At 37.8% G+C, this 24,717-nt stretch overlaps 1 protein-coding gene, 1 long non-coding RNA gene and 1 other non-coding gene across 3 annotated transcripts; 1 reads left to right on the forward strand and 2 right to left on the reverse strand.

Annotated features, from left to right (window-relative positions):
• Nucleotides 1–2,749: 2,749 nt before the first annotated feature.
• Nucleotides 2,750–11,606, reverse strand: LOC122668992 (sodium/hydrogen exchanger 2). Its single transcript, XM_043865600.1, has 14 exons — nt 11,274–11,606; nt 11,065–11,183; nt 8,976–9,073; nt 7,794–7,853; nt 7,606–7,652; nt 7,325–7,519; nt 7,200–7,246; nt 6,558–6,624; nt 6,347–6,447; nt 6,113–6,214; nt 5,685–5,823; nt 5,531–5,593; nt 3,934–4,017; nt 2,750–3,255 (listed from the first exon to the last, which is right to left on the reverse strand). The coding sequence occupies exons 1-14, from the start codon at nt 11,445–11,447 to the stop codon at nt 2,923–2,925; spliced, it is 1,629 nt and encodes a 542-aa protein (XP_043721535.1). The 5' UTR covers nt 11,448–11,606; the 3' UTR covers nt 2,750–2,922.
• Nucleotides 7,598–7,859, forward strand: LOC122668993. Its single transcript, XR_006333949.1, has 2 exons — nt 7,598–7,694; nt 7,731–7,859. It is a non-coding gene; the product is annotated as an uncharacterized LOC122668993 (long non-coding RNA).
• A 6,704-nt stretch (nt 11,607–18,310) lies between the features above and the next one.
• Nucleotides 18,311–18,417, reverse strand: LOC122670195. Its single transcript, XR_006334169.1, has one exon. It is a non-coding gene; the product is annotated as a small nucleolar RNA R71 (small nucleolar RNA).
• Nucleotides 18,418–24,717: the final 6,300 nt, after the last annotated feature.

The following is a 24,717-nucleotide window of genomic DNA, read 5'->3' on the forward strand; positions in this document are numbered from 1 at the left end:
CTCCATTGAAATGGCTTTCAATTACATCTCCCTCCCTAAGCACTCTCTACCATCATCACTCCCCTCCATAAACCCTAAATGCCCATCTATGAAGCATCGGCTAATGCCCGTTTGCTTACTGCTTCTTCCCTTATTTAAAACCCATTCCACTCTGCAACTACTTTTTACCATTCTCTTTCCTAGCTTTCCTGCAATTTAGGGTTTTCAGTCTTTCGACATTAACGAGCAATCTTCGGTAGTGCTTCACTATTCTCATCCTAAGCCTGCAAATCATCCATGAAGAATACCCAGGGCCTTCACTCTTACAACCCCAAAGCCCATTCAGATTTCAAGAAAATGACGATACAAGCCGCCATGGAGCATACCCAACGTGCCCAGACCCTCACAGAATCGTTCGGATCAAAATATCACAATGAGAGCAGCAGATCTTCCTCATATTTTAGGGCTTAGTTGGCCCTTATGATAAGGACCTTCGAACCTAATCAGAGGCCGATTCAAGCTTTTGATGTTGTGTAATCAGTTTTCTCCAAGGGGCTGGTGATGCCCTGTTTTTCTGGTTTTTTTGGACAGCTTTGAATGTGAGATTATTTACAATCAGACCATCAGTTATGTCTGATATTTTGGGACATTATTGGCTTACCTAAAAGGCTCCCTCAACCTTAGTTTGGTGTCAATCTAACACCTTGAGTTGCTGATTTTCTGAAACCACCCAAATTTCGGGTTGGTGATTTCAGACATTGCTGCTGGTTTTTTTTTTGGTTGCAGGAGGAAGAAGGAGGAGAAGAAGAAGAAGAAAAAGAAGATGAAAGAGAAGGGGGGGCAAATATATCACTTCACTACACCTTAAGGGTAGTTTAGGCATTTATAAAATATTTAACCCATGGTAACAGTGACTGACTAACGGATAGGGCTACTTGAAAGAAATGATAAACTGCAGGGGGTGTCCAAGTAATTTAATTATTCAAAACATGATGGGTCTTTAACTCAAATTGGTAGAGCACCAGGAACATGAGCATGTTCCAAGGGGATGGTGGTTCGAATCCACCAAGGCCTTTTTATTCAAATGTTTATAGCATAGGCAATTATGGCACTAATCCTCACAAGATATCATCTTTGAAATTTGGCATATTTGTATAATTACTTTAGCTGTGTTAATGAGATATTTTAATTTTATGTTAAGATTGGTAAGAGAGAAAATGATTTTACTAGTATTTTTTGGTATAATTTAGAAGGAAATGTTAACTTCCCTGCTTACTCTTGTCATTGAATATATAAGCTTTCCCTCGTAAATGGTTCTCATGCTCTTCTCTAGAGCTTTAGTAGACATAGCAGGGGATTGAAGCAAAAACAAAAGAGAGAGAGAGAGAGAGAGAGAGAGAGAGGTATTGTGGAACGATTATTTTGGGAAAAATTTTATCCAATTTATTGATTATCTTACTTTTTATAAAGTTCATATTAAATGTATGCATATGTTGAATAACAAAAGTTGGTTAAAAATTTTTTTCAAACAAAATTCAAGTACAATCCATCTGACAGACTCTGGTTAACCAAACAGCTTTTCATATGGATTCAGGATGAATCCAACTGACAGACTCCGGGTAACCAAACAGTTTTACAGATGGATTCAGAAGGATTCCATCTGACAGACTCCGGGTAACCCAACAGTTTTTTTTTTCTCAACTACGAATCCACATGAACCAAATTCTTAAGAAGCTGATCCAAAATCAGAATCCGACTCCGCTGACACCTCCAACCAAACACAACCTAATGTATTATCATGTTTAAAAGACTGTAGAGTTTACCATATTAATTGGTCTCTGGTTCAGCCCTTTTAGCAAAGCAGGTGATGCGAAATAGGGTGTGTTCTTGTTATGCTTGATATCCAGTATAAACCTTAGTCTGCTATTAAAGTTTCCATTAATGGATAGTTTCTATTTACATCAAAGAAAAGAGATTGATGAATTCCTACAGAGGGTCATTCAAAGTCAAGGATGGCATGACAATCCAAAAAACAAAAAAAATGCAGTAGAAATCCAAGCACATGATCAAGGAGGACTGTGCCGGTAACAGGGTCCCTGTTCCACTGCCCAACACTATACCTGGATTTGAAGGGTTGCTGCTGCTCGTGGTTCACAGATAAGCAGGTGGCCGACTTGATGAATGGTAGGACCATATAGGAGTTCAAGATGTTCAACATGTAGATCCCCTAAGGAAGATGAGATCAACGCAGGCATGGATTGGAGGATAAATAACACTATATCTTCATTCATGTCCATACAACAGCCTCAGTAGTCCTACTGCTCAGGCATCCTCTTGCCAGTCCTAAAATTTCCAATGTAACTTGGATTGGGATTCAATTTATCGTAAGCAATACAATTGAGAAGACCCAAAACTATCAAGCAGCCAACCTAGCTGGTAATATATATAAACCTACAGTCAAATTTAACAATCAGCAATGTACATGGCCTAAATAGATAGCCCCTTTTGTGAATTCATGTGACCCATAAGAAATGATGAACCCGAACACAGAAAATAAAATACATAAAAAAAAATCAGTTTAATTGGAGGAAAGTTTACATGACACTCATCTAACCAAAATATTACAGGTATTTGTAAATTGTAATGAGTGTGGAATTAGAGAGGACCTATTGGAAGATCTCTGTAAACAGGTCGATCATGCTAGCCACATGGACAGGCGAAAAAAAAGAGAGGCAGTAACATTGAGGAAAACAAAGAAAATTACAATCAACTGGGGAAGAATACAAGAATATTACAATCAACTGGGGAAGAATACAAAATCCCCGCCCACGAAGCATCACCAACATAAAATCTTAAGCACCCATAAATTGCAAAGCAGACCTCAAAAGAACGTGGCTTGGTTTTCTAAAGATACATAAATTACCTATATTTCTAGATGTCTTCTCAGTGCCATTGCTGTACACTCGGTTCAACTGGTGATCCAGGAATGACTGGTACAAATCCCCGCCCACCAAACACAGGACGCATAAAAGAGTTATCAAATTTACGCCAGTAATGGTGGACGGTGTGAGATGGGGTGCTTAGGAGCATCCGGAGGCTAGTTGGGCGGGGGATATCACGGCCACCAAGATCCGCTTCAGAATCATGTTGTCCATTCCCAAGAAGTGGGGTGTTGATAGATTTTGGAGTTGTTGGCTCAGAGCACAGCATGCTGCTCAAGGGTTTTGATGAAGGCAGCAGGAGCCTAATTAAAGGTTTAGTCATCAATCCAAAAACCTGAGAAAAACATTAAAAAAAATGTGAATTATTAAACACCATTTTCCAGAACCTTACGAGGAGAATATCGGTTAACCTCAGATGAGGTAACAAAATGATAATCAAGACAAACTTAATACTATAACCCCAATGAACTATTCTAGTCACTGGGAAAAATTATAGTAGCTTTGCTCAAGTACAACCGGGGGAAAAAAAGGGCGTACTCAGTGCATGAGACTCCCGCCACTACAGGGTCTGGGGAGGGTCATAATGTACGCAGCCTTACCCCTGCTTCGAGGAGAGGCTGTTTCCTGAATGGAGCAACCTTACCATTGCACCAAGGTCCACCATCGCTAAAATAAAGTATAAATATTTTTGAAGGGTTTGTGATTATGGACACAGGCTGAGCCAAAACATTTACTGGATGTCATCATACATCACAATAGTCCATGTATAAACCATGGTTTAATAAGGTAATAATGTCTGCCTTTATTCCTCCAGGCTAACTAATTATCCAAATCACAAGAAAGTGAAAATTTGAATGGCCAAAACTAGTGTTCCTACCTTAGATCCATAAAGACTCTGCAAATTACAAACCCATATACTGAACCAACACTAAGAGAAATAGGGTATGGTTTAGAATCCATATCAAATACAGATCAACTACATAATACTCTTTTTAGGGCATGACAATCTTACCACTGTGCTGAAAAGGACAACAGTGATGGTGCTGGTGATCATGATAGCATTCCCACGCAATTGAGTATGGCCTGCCCGAGTAAACTGCGTACGAACCAAAAAGAAAGAAAAAAGACTTCATTGAATGAACCATGATTAAACATAGTAATAAATAAAAAAATTACATATTTATTTGTGAATTAAATATCTATTGATCAGCACAGCAAATAAGAACCCTTCCAGCCAGGGGAAATCCTACTATAGTTGGACTTGGACATGCATCTCAAAATTTTATTCAGGCTGGCCTTTCATCAAGGGGTCTATTGGCAATAAAATCATCTCTCTTCAGAGAGAGAGAGAGAGAGAGAGAGAGAGAGAGAACCATTCCACTCTCAAAGTTAAAAGAGAGAGGAGGAGTGTCCGTTTCCAGGTCAACAGAAATCATAATATATCTGTGGTCCATTTTCATTTATACAGAAAAAGATGGAACTGGGAAAAAAATAAGCAGTACAATATAATTGCTTCTTTCAAACTGGATGATGCCGCAGAGATAGGAGTTCCTAGAACCAAGTTAGATGGCAGAATTTTAATGCACATTATTAGAGGGAGAATGCGCTACATGTTTTTCCTTTCTTCCCTTCATATTCTAATTCTTCCCTCACTATTGGAACAGTGCAGCAAGTTGACAGTCCCCTTATTACTCTGGGTGATAATGTGATTGAGCTGTCTCAACTTTTTGGTGGTTTGACAAACCATAATTCTAAAACTCGTCTCGACTCAGCGAGATCTCCGCGAGTTTCTCGGTTTTCTGAGAAACCGAGACGAGATGGCATATGATACATAAAAGTGCAATATCTCGCCGAGATCTCGGATTGACCCATGGAAATGACCCTTCTACAATGTATTTACTTACCTAACTCGACAGAACTCGACATATCTCGGCGAGATCTCAGATCTCGGGTCGAGATGAGATCTCGGGTTGACCCATGGAAATGACCCATCTACTATGTATTTACTTACCTAACTAGACAGAACTCTTATATGTTTACTGTGGAGCACTATATGCAACATTACAGCAACACTATGTCATGGGAAGACTACGTAACACTAGCGGGGACTGAATATTTGATTCAAAGTCATTTTATGTGATGATAGTTGTAACACTGTTAAACAGTTTGATGTATCACTTTAACATTTCTAATTCTTATTTAAGTTGTTTAGCTATTAATTGAATGTTTTGTTTGCTTTCTATTACTAAATTATGTGTAGAGTAAGGTATTTTAGTACGTCATCGCCTACCAATCTATGGCCCGAATTGAAACTCATATTTGGACTTTGTTTTTGCAAAATCTGATAGTGCCATTATGTTTAAATGGCCTAAAATAGGCTAAATACCGAGTTGCAAACTCAAACTAGGTCTAAATCCCACCGAGTTGAGGCTTCGAGTCGGAAAAAAAAAATGCACCAACTCAGCAAGATCTCAACTCGACTCGGTTTTCCCTTGGGCCGATTTGGTTCCGAGACCCGAGTTTTAGTACCTTGTGACAAACCAGTCACCTTATTCTAGCCAATTATGCATTTTAGACTAAAATTAAACAGAAATATTTATCAATTTTACCTGATTATAAGCAAGTGCCATAGATACTGCCCCTCGCATGAGACCAGCCCACCATACCGTAATCTGGAGGACCAAAATTTCCAATGTACATCAATGTTCAGAAGGATGAAAATCCAACAAAAGAAATAGAAAAAGTAAAGAATCAACAGCTTACTTGCTGTTTGAGGTGAATTTTTTCATGAGGAGACTTCTTAGCTAAGTTGGATAAAAATGATAATGGAAAGACAAAAGCTGCTCTCCCCACCAGAACCAAGCCCAGAAGTATTGAACTCACTCCAACTGATTTCCCAGGACTACAAAGAGAATAAATCAAAATTAAGGATGCAAAAGGTAAATAAAAGTATAAAACTATAAATAAATACTGTCTGCGACTAGCCAGCTCTATTTTGCAACTTATGAACTGAGTAGTCCTGTAAGTTGAAATTTGATAGTTGAAATTAAAAAATATAATAGAAGTGGAGAGTAAGGGACTAAGGGGCAATTAAGCAGAAGAAAGACAAACACAAATCCAATGGTTTCATCAAAATTATTTTTAGGACTAATTAAATGCAGCTTGATGACAGATGGGTACATTAACCATACCTACTGCTCACAAACCTCCACTTCTCAATGTCCAATGCATCCATACCAACATAAAGGAAAATAAATATCTCTGCAATAAATGACAATGTTGCAAAAGCATGCCTGCAAAAATAGTAAGCAGACCCCATATATAAGTTAATAACTAGTTTAAATCATGATATGGCAAAACAAAATTACAGGAACATGAACATATCTCAATTATAAAGGAATAAATTGTCAAGAGATTCAACATACTTTGTGGTGACTCTTGAACTCTCAGTCACATTATGCCAGGTATAGTGGGACATGACAATCCCACAGAAGAATACAGTGAGAATACCACTTAAATAGAACAGCTGCAATAAAAATTTGTCATCCATTTGTGTTGGTACTGAATTTATAGAAATTAATACAGAACAAGACCAACCAAGAAGGCACCACACAACTTAAGAGAAAAAGGTTTTACCTCAGCCAACATATAGGAAAGGTAGGCCATGAGTATCATAAGTGCAACTTCACGATCGGTAGAGTGCCTAGAAGTCGCAAGAACAAAAGCTATTAGAGTATTCATAGAAAATAAATTGGAAATGACTTGTCTATCATACTATTATAATTTTCTTTCCACATGCAAGACAATGAAGACATGACCCCAATGAGCCACAAGAAAAAAATTTCATTGAGAAAATTTACGAGTTAGCTCTAGAAAGACAAGCAGGACGAGAAAATAGGTTGCACAAGAGAGAGCTACCAATTGAGATCCTAAACAGCCCCCCCCCCCCCCTCCCCCCAAAAAAAAAGAAAGAAAAATTCCTATGTGACAGCACTCAGCCCACAGGAATGCCACTGAGTCCCATGCTGTGAGGAGCACACTCCCTGCATGTGCACCACACACAAGGTTAGTAGACAGTCATTCTACCTTAAATTTTTTTAAAACTCTGCTTCCCTGCTCCCATTAAAAAAAATAATGCTAAATACAGATGGCCCATAGGCATTACAGATGAAGACTGACAGTAACCATGGAATAGAATGTTCAACACAAAATACAACTTTTTGATAATGGGGAGAAAAATTAAATAAAAGGAAAATTTAAAACATGCCATTTGCATACCTTCCAAAATACAACTTTTTGATAATGAATGCACTTAGCAATCCGGTCTGCAAGGCAAAAATAATGTCAATGCAAGTTCCAATAGGATGGCCCAAACAAATACAGGGGCAGAGAGAGAGACTTACAATCACTCCCAGCAAGGTGCTTGTTATAAATAAATAAAGGAAACTGCCGACAAACTGCACAGCAATTCTGGAGTCGATGTGCGAGAGATCAAAGCTCTGAATTGCATTAAAGAGCACCACTGACGTGGCATCATTAACAACACCTTCCCCAAATACTAGACTATAGAGTAAAGGCGTCTCATCCTGATTGAGCACCTGCACCATCAGATGGAATTAATTTATAACAACGAATTATTTATTGAGACAAAACAGCAATAACTGATTCTTAAAACTTTCCATACCTGCAAGGTGCAAACAGAATCGGTTGCAGAAAATATTGCTCCAATTGCTACAAATGATGAAAAGGATTAAAGATGATAAAACAAGAAGAGTTACAGTATTCATTAAAAAAAAAAAGAAGAAGAAGAAGAGTTACAGTGTTCATTGCAGAAGAAAATGGAAAGGAGGGAAAAAGGTTATGTAGAAGTACCAAGATAATCCCCTATATCGAGGGAACCTACATCCAACTTTTTAAACAGTTGTCTGGCACCTGGATTAACAATAAGAGAGATCATATCATAAACAGATAATGTAACAACAATAAAGACCAATCATAAGTCATTTCAGGCATCAATACCAGTAAGCATTGGCTAATCAACAAATCTATATTAATTTTAAATCTGTTTGAATTTTAAAATTATTTTTTCTTTTCTCCAAAATCATCTGCCCCATGTCTACAAACCTAGCTATTTTGAGCATCGAAATGGCAATTAGAAGTTTGCAGCATCAAAACTTCTGTGGCAATTTAATTAACCAAGGACTATTGACATTGCTACAAGAAATGCAACATGTAAACTTATATTCTTTTGCTAGGATGGGGGTCAATTCATTTCTTTTGAAAGTACAAATTTGGTTGGATTTTGTGGCAACCTACCAACGTCACCTCAATACTCCCTTCTCTAAACTCACCCACCCATTACCCCACCCCCCCAAAAAAAAAGTATCCCAATTACAGAAGCTCCAACAGTAAATGCAGCCTTCAACAAAACATTCCTCTGTTCTTGCTTATGATGAATAAAGCACCTTTTTTTCTTCCTTCCAATAAGTTGAAGAGATGGATTTTTTTAATTCTCAACTTCCTTCAATTCAGATCATTGCAGGGAAAATGCTCCCTTTTGAAATTTTTTTTATCATGGTTATTATTTACCCAGTACAGAATTTAATTTTCAATAACGAGCACAGAATACTAATTATATAACACCTGCAATTATTTATTAAAAAAATGCCATTAGAATATGGGTTTAAAAAAAAAAGAGGAAATTATAAACTTTATTATTGATTAGATTTGTTATCATGACAACTCATGGCTCCTGAAGAAAGCTGTTTGGGAGTATTTCACCAGTAAAAACATCTTCAACAATTTTGTACGGTACTTTGATGCCAACTATTTCCCCTTTGTGTATAGAACCTTCATCTAAAATTCCTCTGAATAGATGCTCAACTGTTCAAGAACTTCTTATAAACTTGATTTTATTAGAGACTTACTAGTTCACCAGACTCCAGTTTTAAGAAACTTTTGTGCAATAGTTCAGCCCTAAAATACTGTTTTGAATGGTACTACAGAAGAATTAAATAATCTGAATAACAACATATATAAAATCAAATAGCATACCTAGTGAGATGATGATAAAGGAAATCAATGTACCAACAGCACCAAACAGCATGATTGTCATGAAGTTGCGAAAAAACTGCTTCTTTTTCACCTGGAAACTGGTGGAGGTGGATGAGGAAAGTAAAGGTTAAAATCATCCAGGTTGGGAATAGCTGAATGAGAAAACATTTCATGTGGAAGTGTGTGTGTGTGTGTGTGCTGAGAGAGGATAAAATTCAGATGAATAAATGCTAGACAACCAAAAACTCTAGTAAGTTTAAAAGTCTAGGTTAAAGCTGCTTTAAGTTTTATTATCTGTGGTGCTTGAGTATTACAATTAATCTATGATAAGGAATCTAAGTAAACTTCAACTTTCAAACAGTTTGTGGCTCTATATGGTGATTAACAGATAGTGATTGATTTGGAGAAGCAGACCAAAGAGGGAATAGTGAAGTACATACTTATAGCAAGACCAACTAATTCAAAGTAACTTTTCCCTCCTAGGACACAAGAGATCTAGATCCTTACTTTGTCTGTTACAGACTCATGCTTTACATTGGATGCTTGTGCCTTTATGGTTTGCTATAAGAATTTTAACTTGTCCTTTATTCTACGCGTAGACTTGGACAGATCTGCGTGTTAAAAGTTGCCTAGACAATTCCTCGACTATCAACTCAATTGAGGTAAAGTCAGTTGATAAATAGAAGGGAAGTGAAATAATCATTGACTAGCTCCTAGTCAATAATTTAATCACTAGTGTTGTACTGTATTTAAACAAAAATATTGGAAAATAATATGTTAGGACTGTTCATCACTGTAGTTGGATATGTAAATAATTTTGACCACTAACACTTAAACTTTGAATGATCTTTTCACTTAGGGATTTTGACAAACTTGATAGTAGCTTTGCTTTATTAAAGTCCTAAACAATGAACATTAAAAATGTGTTTTTTTCTTTATTTTTTGTCACTTAAATCACATATTAAGTAAAGTGTATTAGTACAAATGTAAAGTGGATTAGTACAAAATGTTGAAATCCAATGAGTATTTGGGGATTCTGGTTGCCTAGGCAAGACCAAGCCATCACCTGGTCAACTTCTCACTTTAGGAGGCTAAAACGCCAAAGCACTGCCTAACAACCCCAACTGCACTGGAAGTCTGGAACAAGGTTCATCGTTACTATGTGACCAGTTCAAACAGGTTGGCCAATTGGCTGAATCCTCTCCAATATTTTGTGGTTTCACAAGGAACAAAACATTGAGTGGAGCTTTTACAACCTTCAAGTAACTAATACAACTCAAAACAGATTGATTCAAGTCAGAACCAACTCATGTCTGTTTCTATGCTGATCAAGTTGGACACTGAACCTGGACTAGGAATAATTCAACAACATAATTTATTCGAACTAATTGAATTTGGGCAGGTTTATGAATCAAAGATTATTGAAAATGATGGTTTCACCAATGTAAGTCCCCCACCTAATCGAACTCAATCCACTTGAACGTTTTAAATTTAGAAAAAGGGAGGTGGGTTGAATAAGGTTGGACTAATCACAGCCAGAGTGTGATATAATAGAATAAGCTTGGACCAATAACAGCCAGAGAGTGTGATATAATTACTGCTGAAAGATTATAGAGCCCTAATAACAGAGATTTAACAACAATACTATTTACTTGTTTCTGGCCTTATATTTAGTTGAACCAGAACCAGTACTCCGACCAAGTACTTTATTTCTAACAATATTGTATACCCCCAATTACCCTTTTTAAATTTTTTAAATTTTTATTATTCCTGCAAACCTGAATAGTTCATCGGAAAACCCAAATAAGAATGAAACCATCAGGTCCAAGTCCAATTTAACGTCTTTAAACAATGGATAGCACCAATGAGTGAAAGGAAGCAATGGAACATGGAGTGAAAATGCAAATTCAATACAATTATATTGCAGATGAAGAACTTGCAGTTGTATACCATGAACTACAAACAACAAAAGTATGAGATATAATCTACATGAAATAGAGAAAGCTAGAAAAACAACAATATTAACGAATCATAGGCTACAACAAAACTAAATGAATTGCTCTTCTTCTTCTTTTTTTCCCTAACTTACCCAGCGTTAAATATAATTGGAGGAAGAAGATATATAAAAAAGAGATCTTCACTGAAGACTAAAATACGCGAGCTTCTCCCCCCAGAAAATAGTAGAATGACAACTCCTGTACAAAGACCCTGCCATGAACCCACAGAAAACCAATTATGATTTTACATAACTGTGTAGAATTGTAGTCACAAGGAGAAGGCAATGGTGCGGCAACTCACAATAACAAGTGCCGTAATCGACTCATTCATCCATCGGTTCTCCTCCAGTAGATGCCCAATCACGATACAAGCACATAAAAGAGCCACAAATATATTCATCGAAACTATAGAGGTGTGATCAGAAGTGGAGACCATCCCCAACTTCATCAAAACAGAGCCAACAGGGAAAGCCATGTCGGCTACCTCGATCCAAAAAAAAACAAACCAAGCAAACCCAGCGGGTAACACTTTATAGCTCTGTTGATGATAGAACTTAAACTTGCACGCAAAGCAAGCACACTATGTTTCCGAACTATCCAACTCAGAGACGCTCCTCAGACCCAAAATTTGACTCTGCAACAAAACAACGAACAGAAGAAATAAGTTATAACCAGATCAATAAAATTCAAAATTTTCGAGCTGCCTCATTACCGAATTCCTGAAAGGACATGGTATTGCTTGAAAATTCAAAGTCCAAACCAGCAAGCAATAAAACCAGAGAAAATATAAAAGCTTGACGAATCACTGGTTGGACCATGTAATCAAATTTTCGAAGTTGTAGAGATCCCAGAATCCCAAAGCAAACATACCATCAGATTTCGACGCAAAGGAATCCAAAACACGGTCGAATTCTCTGAATTAGAACCAGCAAACCTGGAAGCGTCTACGAACCAATTCAGCTATGTAATTCGAAGAGGAAAAGGATCACAGACTTAAAGATCACATTTTCAATATCTGCGATGACAGTAAAAGTGAAGAGAAGAGAAGAGAAGAAATCAGAATCGGATCACTGAGAAGACAGAAAGGAAGAGATTCTTATAAAGAAGAGAGACGAAGGAATGGAATGGAGAGGAAGGGAGAAATGAGGGAAGAATAAATTTGGTTAACGGAGATGGATCGACTGAGAAGGAAAGAGAGGAACTGGGGCCAGCGAGCCAGAGAGAGAGAGAGAAATGCAAAGACCCAACTCTTCAAAAACAATTTTTTAGAATGTATGAATTTGTTTTCGATTTTTTGAGTTCGTTTTGCTTATCAACGGAAATCTTACTAAACAAAAAAGCCAAAAAGCCCAGAAAAACAAAACGAAAATATTCTACCAAACGCCAGGAATTTCCGGGCAATTGTTAATTTTAAATAATTTTATGCTATTTCAGTGTTTATTTCTCTTCTTTCTCTTCTTTTTTTTTTTTTTTTTTTTTTTTTTGTAATAATTTTTCTCCATAAAATTAATGGGAATTTAAAAAAGTTTGCAAAGGTCTTCTAGAGTTCTAGACTTCTACTCATGATGTGGCCTGCAAGTAAGACTTTTTATTTGATTTGATATTACGAAACGCATAGGGTGGGACCCACCATGGGCCCATCACTTCGATCCCATATACTGGGATCAGTATCTTACCAAATTTACCCTTTTTCTCTCTCTCTCTGCCCGGTGGAGCAAATGGGTGGGGACCAGGTAGTGGTGTCACAAATTAGACCGGAGCGATTGAACTAGCCGAGAGACCGGACCAAACCAAAACCGGTCGATCAAACTCCTTATTGGTTTGGTTTTGGTATTTTATTTTTAAAAATCGAGACAAAAATTTTGAAACTGAATGGACCGATCGATTAGACCAATTGAAACTGGACCACTAATAGAAAATCAAAATTAAAAAATATATATTTGTTAAAATCGATGAAATTTATTTTTTTCACAAATTTTTTAATATATATATGAAAAATTGAGACCAGATCGATAATGAATCAATAAGAAGCCATTAAAAGAAATTGATAATGGACCGATAGTTATCAATTTTAGTTTAGTTTTTTCTAGACCAAACATCATATCGGTCTGATTTTGATCTGTAAATGTGAAAAACACAAAAAAGTACTCACAACTAGACCGAACCAATCATTTGGCACCCTTAGGTAGACTAGTTCATGGAATTGTTTTTCGATCCACATGGCATATCCACATTGTATTGCATTTTTTGCCCTTTAGATTTTTATGGGTAGTTATCCTTGTAACAAAAGAATGTGATGTTTTGAAAATCACAAGACAAATTTTAACTAACCATTTCTAAGATTTTTGGGTTTTTTTCATCTAAACCTTACTCAAAGTAGGGAGACTGCACATTATTGTTTAAGGAGGCAGTTTTCTTGAAAAATGGTTGTATTTTTCTTCACACATTGTGCCGGAAAACTTTTTCCATTTTTCCATTTTTTAGAGTATCGGTATACATGCATGGACATACATAGGATGCATGCCAATACAAGAGCTATTTGATTGAATTAAACTCAAAAATTTGACATATGACTAATTTATACCATGTTCTCTGTATCCAATGATCAAAATAAACACACCATCTATCTACGTGGCAGAATACATACCTTGTGCCGATTGAAAAAATAACAAACATTTGTTATAATAATTCACTTATTTTTATCACTGTGATACTTACCACTCGGCAAAGTCGAATTTTTACTCAAATTTGAAAAAGTATAGTCCATATATCAATAAAAATTGAGTCCTATATAATTTTCCACGTGACAAATAGGATTGGGTAAATATTTATTAAATTTTTTTTTTTTTTTTGGGGACAAAGAAAAAAAATAAATTTTGGGTAAGGGACAAAGAAATATTTACCAACTCCATTTGACTAAATACATATTTTAATATTTTGTTAGGTGAATAAAAATGATAACGTATTCATGTTGGCTACTATTACTTGGAATCTTCTTGAACCTTCTCTCTTAAACGTGAGAGGTATAGAGAGACTAAAGATTTTTCTTTTGATAAACATAGAGAGACTAAAGAGAGTTTGTGAAAAACATGACAAAATGTTGGGCACGCTAGCATGGGATTTTAATCTTCTCCAATTCCCCTTATTTTTTTTATTTTTTTTTTGGATGAAATTATATAAATTTACCAAGTCGGAGAGTTCCAGGTGGCGGAAAAGGAGTCATTGACTCCCTCTCCGGTAAATAGTGAAAGGTAATGTTCATAAAATTGTTTGAGACTTCAGCTATATGCAAAAAGAGGGGTAGGGAAAGCCACGAGATGTTGGCAGCATCTGGATTGGTGAACCACGAAAGTAACTCCTTATCTTGCAACCAGACATGGTGGAGAACAATCCCCTACTGACGAGATTTCTTTCAGTCCTATAATATTCTATACATTAATACTGTTGGTCAAATAACGGTCCAGGGATCAAACCATGGTTCCCTAGGGAGACCAAGATATTTATCCTCAGGGTTTTGCACGCCCTGGGTTAGCCCATGTTGTCCCATGGGTGCCCCATTTAATTTTTAGGGCTTCCCATGGTCGCCCATGGGAACCCTGGTGCATCCATATTAGGGTTTCTCCTTCCCTCATGTGTCCCATAAAATTTATTATCACAGTAGGGACGAAGAAACTCATCCCTGGTCCATCACATGGCAAGGGGATCCATCCCTAACTCGAATGCGCAGAGGAAAAGGTCGATTCGAGTTTCTTTCGCATCCCATAAAATATTAATAATCAATAAACTGAAGGAATTAATGAAGAACTGCTAACCTGGTGAGCCTCAAGTGTTGCTCCTCCAATAGACAGTGGTTCTTCCTCCAGTGAGCGCTCCAAGCAAACAGATCTGAACCTCCAATGGTGCTACCAAGGTTCTTCAAGCCAATCCCAGATGCTCTCAAATTCTTCAGCACAAATCCAGGGTTTCACAAACCCTAACTCTCAATCACAGATGAGAGAAACTAGAAGAAGAAGAAGAGATCTTAAAGAGGGAGAGAGAGACCAAAATGCAGAAGAGGGGGCCAGGCAAAAATGTGGAGCACTGCCCCCTCTGCGTTTTTGGTCCCCTTTATATAATGTCAGGGTTTAATTAAAAACCCTGAATGGATAAGATTCAATCCCTTTGAGAGTCTGACTCTCTCTCTCTTTGTTTGGCAGTTCTATTTAAACTCAAAGCGTTACACAGGTGAAGAAGCAGAATCCAATAGGGAAAGTATTAATTAATTACTTTATTTAATATTTAATGAATAATTATAATTAGCACCATATTCATTAATCAAATAAAGTACTAATTAAAATAGCAAATTCCAAATAACTCCCTATATGATAACTATTTATCATAAACAACCCCCCACTAATCAACACCATCATTATGGAATTTAGGGCACGTACACTTGTACTGCCAAACCCCAATCCATAGTACATGTCCATATACGAGCGTCTGTGCATCTGATCAGGCCCCGCAAAACTCGATAAAATACTTTGTTCAAATAATTATAAATAATGTATCATTTTATGTAAAATAGATTTTTGCAAAACTATTTCCAAAACGGCACTGGATCCAGATTCTGATCCTACCATGCACAGACAGTCTCTATTGATGAGCACATTTATGTGTGAAATCTTAGGGCATAAAGCATACATTTTACCACATTGGACAGAGTTACTTGGTGCTTTCTTGTGTTTTTCATGTTTTAGGTGAATTATTGTAAAAATAGAGGAGATGATGCTAAGGAGATGTTTTTAAGCTTTTTTGATGTATTAATAGTATGGATGCATAACCCATCGAGTCAGCTTCGCAACGGTTCAAACGACACTTGATTCCGAGTTGAAACGAAGAAGTTATGGCCGTTTTCGTAACAACGCGCGAAAATGGTCTGTAGGGGTTTATTTATAATTATTAACAGTTGGATGGGGACAAAGTGAAGCGGAAGTTCGGATTCCAGGGGCCTTAACAAAATTATCAGAAGTTATTTTACTGTACCCGAAAGATTCCATTTGGAAGGCTCTGGACAGTCCAACTTCAACTTGAGATATCTTGGGCTCCCCAACTCCGAATTGGACGAAATTTGGGTCTATTTTGGGTGATTTTTCGCAAGGAACACAATGGTGAGGCCTATATAATCACGCCATGCTCCACGTTTTCTGAAGGACAGAATGGGTATTTTATTTATTCTTGAAGGAATCCTAGTCATCACCCTTACTCTCTCTCTCCTCCAACTTCTCAAGGGCACTTCTGAAATTCTACTTGGGATAGATTTACATTTTCTCATCTATGGAAGGTTGAAAAATCAAAGATGCTTTGATTTTATTGCTTGGAAAAGATATCTACAAAGAAAAGGAAGCGCTTGTTAGAATTGGAAGTTTATTTTTCTGAAATAGAAGTACATGTAAACAATCTTCTCTTCTTCTTTCTTTCTTTTTTTTTTCTTTTTCTTAGGATTCAAGGCATTGTAAAAGAGGAAAGAGAAGAGAATATTCTCTTTTCTTAGGGAATATTTCTCCTACACTTTCATCTTCTCTCTTCTCCTCTCTTCCACCTATAAATACCCCTACCTCTCTTGTAAAAGTGACTCATTCACTTAGTGAAATTTCTTCTCTTCTTCTCCTTCTAATTTGTGATTTTTGGCTTTTCTAAGTTCTAGTTTGCTTTTATGATTTTTAGTTAATGGTTATAATAGGTTTAGTTTATGCTTTAATTTCAATTTAAGTCTTCAATTGGGTTGTAATTTCTTAATTCTAGTTTAGATTTTAAGCCTTCTAGTCTAAGTTCTTAAGTTGATGACAAGACTTGAAGATTTAGAAGAGGAGGCCATGGTAAGTTTATGCAAGTATTCAAGCTTTTCATTTACATTCATGCAAGCACTTCCAGGTTTTACTATCTAAACTCTCAATCTCATTCTCCATCTCCTCTATCTTCTTCTTCTTCCCCCTCTATTTCTTTTATTTTAATTTTATATGGTTGTGGTTTATGGATGCATTTTTATTCTCTTATTTCTTTTTATGTGGTTAGTATGTGTGGCTGCATTTTTATTCCTTTCAATTCGCTTTAGTTTGATAGGTTAGATGCTCATGTGTTAGGACGTCGATTTAATCCTTTAATTTTGTTAGATGCTTATGAGTTAGGATGCATTGATTTTCGTTAGTTTAATTAGTTTAATTTAACACTTTAATTTGGTTCACTTTGCATTACTTTTAAGTTAGTTAAATAGAGTGACGTATATCTCCTCGTGTTCGACCCGTAGCTATGATTGACCCGCACGCTTGCGGTTTTATTTTAACTCAAACAAGTTTTTGGCGCCGTTGCCGGGGAGATTATTGTCAATTTTATTTATCTGATTTTTAAGTAGTTCGAAGTGTTTTAGTTTATTATTTTCTCTTCTTTTTTTTTGAAAGAAAAAAAAAAAAAGGTTTTTGAAAACCTCTTCTTGTTTCTCTTCTGTTTCAAATAGTGTGTGCCCAATCTAAAGTCCTTCATATGCTTCAACCCTCCATCTTTTGGTGTCCCTCATAGGATTAAGTTACCTATGACGCTACATCTCGACTTGGTTGGGTGGATTGACATGTGACTTATCTTTGGAGGTGACCACTCTTGATAACAGGAAAGCGACATAGTGAGAGTGTTGGAAACATAAACGTATAGTAGACCTCCATTCTACATCAGAATCCATATTGGAGTCGCACGTAGGCGGCTATAGAAGACTATACGAGTTCCTTTGCTATCAACCTATATGGCATCCTTACAGCTTTTGAACCATTGTTTCATTTTTGGGCTCCCTCTTGATTCTAGTTTTTTTTTTTAAGTGTTTTATTTTTCTTTAATTTTTTTAAAGAAGACCTCATATCTGTTTAGGTGGCTAAGGTGTGGACTCGTGATTCAAGTAATCGTCTTATTAGAAGACCACCTTCTCTATCGCCTTTGACCATGGGTGACGAACAACCCAAGACTCTTAAGGATAGGTTTTACCCCACCAGGGCTGCACAGCCCTCATGCATTAGTCTGCTTGTTGTTACAGGGAATAACTATGAACTCAAGACCAACTTCATCAGCATGCTACCCCATTTCCATGGGATGGCTAATGAGGATGCATATCTCTTCCTTAGGGAATTTGAGGAGGTCTATGTTCTAATTAAGGTCCAGAATTTAACTGATGATGCAGTTAGGCTTAGGTTTATACCATTTGCCCTAAAAGACCAGGCCAAGAAGTGGCTCTATAGACTGCCAACAAACTCCATTAATACATGCGATGAGTTCACCATTGTCTTTTTGAGAAAAATTTTCCCTCTTCACAAGACCAATAAGCTTAAAAGTGACATCCTCCAGTTCAGGCAGAAACCACATGAGTCATTTTCTAAATTCATGGAAAGATTCAAGGACCTCCTCTTAGAATGCCCTCACCATGGTTTTGACTTGTGGCAGCTATGCCAAATTATTTATGAGGGTATTGATTATCAAACCAAGCAACTTGTAGAGTCTATGTATCCAGCAAGCTTTACTTCTTTTTCTGAGGAGAATGATGCATGGACATTCTTAACCAACTTGGCTGATAAGACTAGGGAATGAGAATCTTCCCAAGAGGTTGAAAGGACCACTAAGGGGTATCTCATTGAGGGTATGCCAGCCAAGGAGGCCAAACTTGACAGCCTCATAAAATGGTTGGAGTTCATAGTTCTTAAAGAGTCTATACCAGTTAATCCAGTCAACCAAGTCAACCATGTGTCGATATGCAGTTGGTGTCAAACCCCTGGACACCTTTTTGAGGAATGCCCCAACACCTTGGTGGCCAATTCCAGCACTGAGAATGTAAGTGTTCTCTACCAAAATAACCTATATAGAAATACTTACAATCCAGGATGGAGAAATCACCCTAATTTCTCATGGAATCAAGGGAACCAAGCAAGCCCATCCAACTTTAACCATCAAGGCCAGGTTGGTGCCCAAAGGCCCAACTATGCACCACAAAGCCAAGGAATGTCTCCTAACCCCTTTCCCCCTCATCCTCATCCAAGACCTTCTATTAATTCTGCTAGGCCTCCTCTCCTTGCACCTTATCAGCAACCCCCAGGGTTTACCAATACAGGAGAGGCAACAAGACTGAATGAGATGGACAACAAGATAGCTCTTCTCATGACAAACCATAATAACATGGAAAAATAACTCACCCAACTTGTCACAATCCTACATGAGAGGGAAACAGGGAAGTTACCTAGCCAGCCTGAGCCAAATCCTAGGCATCAGGTTCATATTCAGCAAGGTACCCAAGCTCCTCCAACCAATGTTGCACAAGGCCAACAGCACCAAGGGCCCTCCAGACAGGTAAATGTTGTTTATGCTTTAAGGAGTGGTCGTGAGTATCAACAGGCTAGTGCACCTCAGTCTTTACCATCTCATACTCCTGTTGACTCTCCCCCTTCTGAAGAGGCCATTGAAGTGCCTACTGTCCAGGTTCGTCTGATGAACCTAAAGATATACCAGATGATTTGGTTGAGGAAACCAAAGAGGATTCTGTTAAGGAAGTTAAAAAGACCAACCCTGAAAGAATTTATACCCCACATGCCCCTTTCCCAAATAGGTTGGTTAGCAAAAAGTCTCCTTCTGTGGAGAAGATATTGGATGTGTTCAAACAGGCTCAGGTGAATATCCCCTTGTTGAATGCTATTTCCCAGATCCCCACTTATGCTAAAGTCCTCAAAGACTTATGCACCCAAAAACGGACCACCAATGTATCCAAAAAGGCATTCTTGGCTGCTAACATTAGTTTTCTAATCTCACAGCCAGTAGCAGCCAAGCATAAGGATCCTCGAAGCCCCACCATCTCTTGCACTATAGGCCATACCACTATTGATCATGCCTTATTGGACCTTGGTGCAAGTGTGAACCTCTTACCCTTTCATGTCTACCAACAACTGGAATTGGGAGAACTGAAACTGACCAAAATTACTCTTCAACTTGTAGATCGATAGGTTAAAGTTCTTAAGGGAATGATTGAGGATGTCCTGTTGAAGGTTGGAGAATTTATTTTTTCTGTAGATTTTATTGTTTTAGATACCCAACCCACTGCCAACTTCAAGGACCAAATCCCAATCATATTGGGTAGACCATTCCTAGCTACCAGTAATGCTTTAATCAATTGCAGGAATGGTCTCATGAAATTATCTTTTGGCAATACTTCTGTTGACTTCAATGTGTTTAGGTTGGGCAAGCAGCCTGATATGGATGACGAGGTGCATATGCTTCAAGGATTTTCCGATGATATTGATACGTTCTTTGAGATTGATTTTGATTTGGGATTTCAAGAATGTATGTAGGAATTAGAGGGTGTTGATGATACCCCCTTATCTGAGGTCTGAAGCATCCAACCACCTTTGGAGCCCCTTGGACCCCTATCCATTTCCATTCCCAAATCCTCTATTATTGAGCCCCCCACATTAGAGTTGAAGGCATTGCCCTCCAACCTCAAGTATGCCTTCTTAGGATATGATCATACTCTTCCTGTTATTATTGCTTCTGATTTGGCTTCTATTCAGGAAGAAGAGTTGATTAAGCTTCTAAAGGACCATAAGGAAGCCATAGGTTGGACCATGTCTGACATCAAAGGTATTAGCCCCTCCATTGTTCAACATCATATACATCTGATAGAGGGTTCCAAACCTTCTAGGGAACCCCAAAGGAGGGCTAATCCTGTGATGAAAGAAGCAATCAAGAAAGAGATCCTAAAATGTTTGGATGATGGCATCATTTATCCTATTTCTGATAGCCAATGAGTGAGTCCTGTGCAGGTTGTGCCTAAGAAAGGAGGAGTCACTGTAGTTGCGAATACCAATAATGAGTTGATTCCAACCCGTATCCAAACGGGATGGAGAGTGTGCATTGACTATAGGAAACTGAATGCGACAACTTGGAAGGACCACTTCCCCTTACCTTTTATTGATCAGATGTTAGAAAGACTAGCTGACCATGAATATTATTGTTTTCTTGATGGTTATGCAGGCTATAACCAAATCCCTATTGCTCTAGAGGACCAACACAAAACCACTTTCACATGCCCTTATGGAACCTTTGCTTACCGACGTATGTCTTTTGGGCTTTGCAATGCCCCTGCTACATTCCAAAGGTGCATAATGAGTATCTTTTCTAATATGGTAGAGTACTTCCTAGAGGTGTTTATGGATGATTTCTCTATTCACGGCTCTATCTTTTCTCATTGCTTGCATCATCTCTCTTTGGTTCTTAAAAGATGCATAGAAAAGAACTTGGTCCTGAATTAGGAGAAGTGCCACTTCATGGTGAAGGGCATAGTTCTTGGTCACATTGTGTCCAAAGAAGGGATAAAGGTTGATAGATCTAAGGTGGACCTTATAGCCAATTTACCACCACCCAAGAGTGTGAAGGACATTAGATCTTTTCTTGGCCATGCAGGTTTTTATAGAAAATTCATCAAGGATTTTAGCCAGATAGCTAGACCTCTCACCTCTATTTTGGCAAAGGACTATCCATTTGATTTCTCTTCTGAGTGTCATGATAGTTTTGAGCAATTGAAAAGAGCGTTGACTTCAGCCCCCATTATTCAAGCTCCAATTTGGACAGTTTCATTTGAGCTTATGTGTGATGCCTCTGATTTTGCTATAGGGGCTGTTCTTGGGCAAAGAATCAACAAATTGCCCCATGTGATTTATTATGCAAGTAGAACTCTTAATGATGCACAGCTTAATTATACCACCACTGAGAAAGAATTTTTAGCTGTTGTGTTTGCTTTAGAGAAGTTTAGGCCCTACTTGATTGAATCACATGTGATTGTTTATACTGACCATGCAGCTATTAAATATCTTGTGCAGAAGAAAGATGCTAAGGCTCGCCTCATTAGGTGGGTCCTTTTGTTGCAAGAATTTGATCTTGAAATTAGGGATAAGAAAGGGTGTGAAAATTTGGTTGCAAACCATCTATCCCGGCTGCCTAATTCTTTGACTGTCGACTCTCCAGTCAATGAGAACTTTCCCAATGAGTATCTGATGGCAGTGTCTAGTGAACCTTGGTTTGCTGACATTGTTAATTATCTGATTACGGGTGTGACACCTGCACATTGGTCCACACAAGATAAGAATCGTTTCTTTTCACAGGTTAAATATTTCTTTTGGGATGATCCTTATCTTTTTAAGACTTGTCCGGATCAGGTAATCCGGAGATGTGTCCCTGATCATGAGCAACAATCTGTCTTATCTTTTTGCCATGATCAGGCTTGTGGAGACCATTTTGGGCCTAATAAGACTGCGGCCAAGGTTTCTCATGTTCTTCATGCCAATCCTTAGGGCATCTTACTGAGAGAAATATGATGCCCCTCAACCCAATTCTGGTGGTTGAGGTGTTTGATGTATGGGGTATTGATTTCATGGGGCATTTCCCTAACTCTTTTGGTAACCTGTACATATTACTTGCTATGGACTATATGTCCAAATGGATTGAGGCAGTTGCTTGTAAGACCAATGACCACAAGGTGGTTGTGAAATTTCTGAAGGAGAACAACTTCTCCCGTTTTGGTACTCCCCGGGCTATCATTAGTGATCGGGGCAAGCATTTTTGTAATGGACCTTTTGAGGCCCTCATGAGAAAGTATGGTGTCGTCCATAAGTTGGCCACACCCTACCATCCCCAGACCAGTGGCCAGGTTGAGGTTTCAAATAGGCAGATCAAGCAAATTCTTGAAAAAACCATCAACCCGAACCGCAAGGATTGGTCTAACCGGTTGGTAGATGCATTGTGGGCCCATAGGACAGCCTTCAAGACAGATCTTGGTCAATCTCCGTACCGTCTGGTATATGGAAAGGCATGTCACTTACCTGTAGAGATTGAGCACAAGGCCTTTTGGGCTATCAAGAAGCTTAACTTTGACCTACCCACTGCAGGTGCCCATAGAAATCTCCAACTATCTGAGTTGGAAGGGCTTAGGAATAAGGCATATGAGAATGCCCGGATTTACAAGAAAAAAACCAAGGCTTTCCATGATAGGCACATTTTGAGAAAATCTTTTGAGGTAGGCCAGAAAGTTTTATTGTACAATTCTCGTTTGCATATCTTTCCAGGTAAGCTGCGTTCTAGATGGGATGACACCTATATTGTTCAAAAAGTTTATCCTCATGGGGCTGTTGAAGTCCTCAATCCAAGTACAGGAGCTACTTTCAAGGTCAATGGCCAAAGATTGAAGTCGTACATAGAGATGCCTACTCCAGTTGAAGAAGAGGTCATGGATCTCCATGAGCCTCTTTACCTTGACCCCTGATATCCTGGTATGTATCCCCTCCCTTGTCCTTATTCTTTCTTTTCTGCATGCATTGAGGACACTGCATGAATTAAGTGTGGGGGGGGGTGTGTTGGACTTTAATTGTGAATTTTGATTGTAGCGATAGTTTTTGGTTATGTGCATAAGTCTCTTCGATTTGCAAAGCGAGAGTGAGAGGGAATTAGGTGCCCTCCTAGCATGCGAAATAATAAAAAAACCCTTTTCAATGATGGTAGTTGATTTTGTATCCGGTGATGGGGATTGAGTTTGAAAATATGAGTGCTACTTCATGTGATGGTTAGATTCCTTTATGTGTTTATGGACCCCTTTGATCTTTTGGCTAGTGGTTGAGACCAATTTATCTGTGGCAAGGCATGAAAGTGAAAGTGAATGAAAAAAAAAAAAAGAAGAAGAGAAAAACAGAAAGAAAAGTGGAATTCCTTGGGACTAGACAGGGCACTATGCCTCATGAAGCAGGGTGACTTGATCGAAATTCCTTGGAAGGAAACTCAAAAAAAAAAAAAAAAAAAAAACTCTTGCATCAATGTCTTAATGTCTTATGGATACATGCAAAAAGCAAAGCTACCAAGTATTTGGGTGTCTGGTATATGCTCCACCATGTCATTCAGAGAACAGTAGTAGAGTAGAAAAAGAGTTTGTTGTTGAGAAAAAAAAAAAAAAAAAAAAAAAACTTTTGCCTTAATGCTTGAAAAAGAAAGTATGGTAAAAAATACTCAATGCCTAAGTCTTTGGTTCCATCAGTACTATGAGTGGTTTACTTGAAGGTAAGTAGTGTTCAAAAAAAATATGAGGAGATCCCTTGACCTTGATGCATGCTTGTTACTTGAATTGATGTGGGGTGATAAAATTCAAGTGTGGGGAACCTTTGGCTCCTTAATCTTTAGTTGAGTATTTCTTTGAGATTGTGTGCCCTATCTTACTTATGCCATGAGAAAAATTTACATCATTTTTTATTTATTTATTGAATTTTGGGTATATATTCACTACAAACACCCACGAGACACAACTCGTCCACTAGGGGTTGAAAGGCTTGTTGCACATGCTAAGTGCAACTGTGATTCATACGAAAGTGAGTTAGGATTTTTTTTTTTTTTTTTTTTTTTTTTTTGCATTCTAGGTTAGTTTATCTTTTACTTTACTTGAGGACAAGTAACGTTCAAGTATGGGGGGATCTGATGAGCACATTTATGTCTGAAATCTTAGGGTATAAAGTATACATTTTACCACATTGGACAGAGTTACTCGATGTTTTCTTGTGATTTTCATGTTTTAGGTGAATTATTGTGAAAATGGAGGAGACGATGCTAAGGAGATGTTTTTAAGCTTTTTCGAGGTGTTAATAGTATGGATGCATAGCCCATCGAGTCAGCTTCGCAATGGTTCAAACGTCACTTGATTCCGAGTTGAAACG

This window comes from Telopea speciosissima, chromosome 7 (genome assembly GCF_018873765.1).
Source record: "Telopea speciosissima isolate NSW1024214 ecotype Mountain lineage chromosome 7, Tspe_v1, whole genome shotgun sequence".
Lineage (NCBI taxonomy): Eukaryota > Viridiplantae > Streptophyta > Magnoliopsida > Proteales > Proteaceae > Telopea > Telopea speciosissima.

Coding starts and splice junctions, on each gene's coding strand:
- LOC122668992 (XM_043865600.1), bottom strand. CDS start 11,447: ATGGCTTTCCCTGTTGGCTCTGTTTTGATGAAGTTGGGGATGGTCTCC. Junction 11,184..11,273: donor CGATTACGGCACTTGTTATT/GTGAGTTGCCGC, acceptor GGTTCATGGCAG/GGTCTTTGTACAGGAGTTGT. Junction 5,824..6,112: donor TGGAGGTTTGTGAGCAGTAG/GTATGGTTAATG, acceptor TTCTCTTTGTAG/TCCTGGGAAATCAGTTGGAG.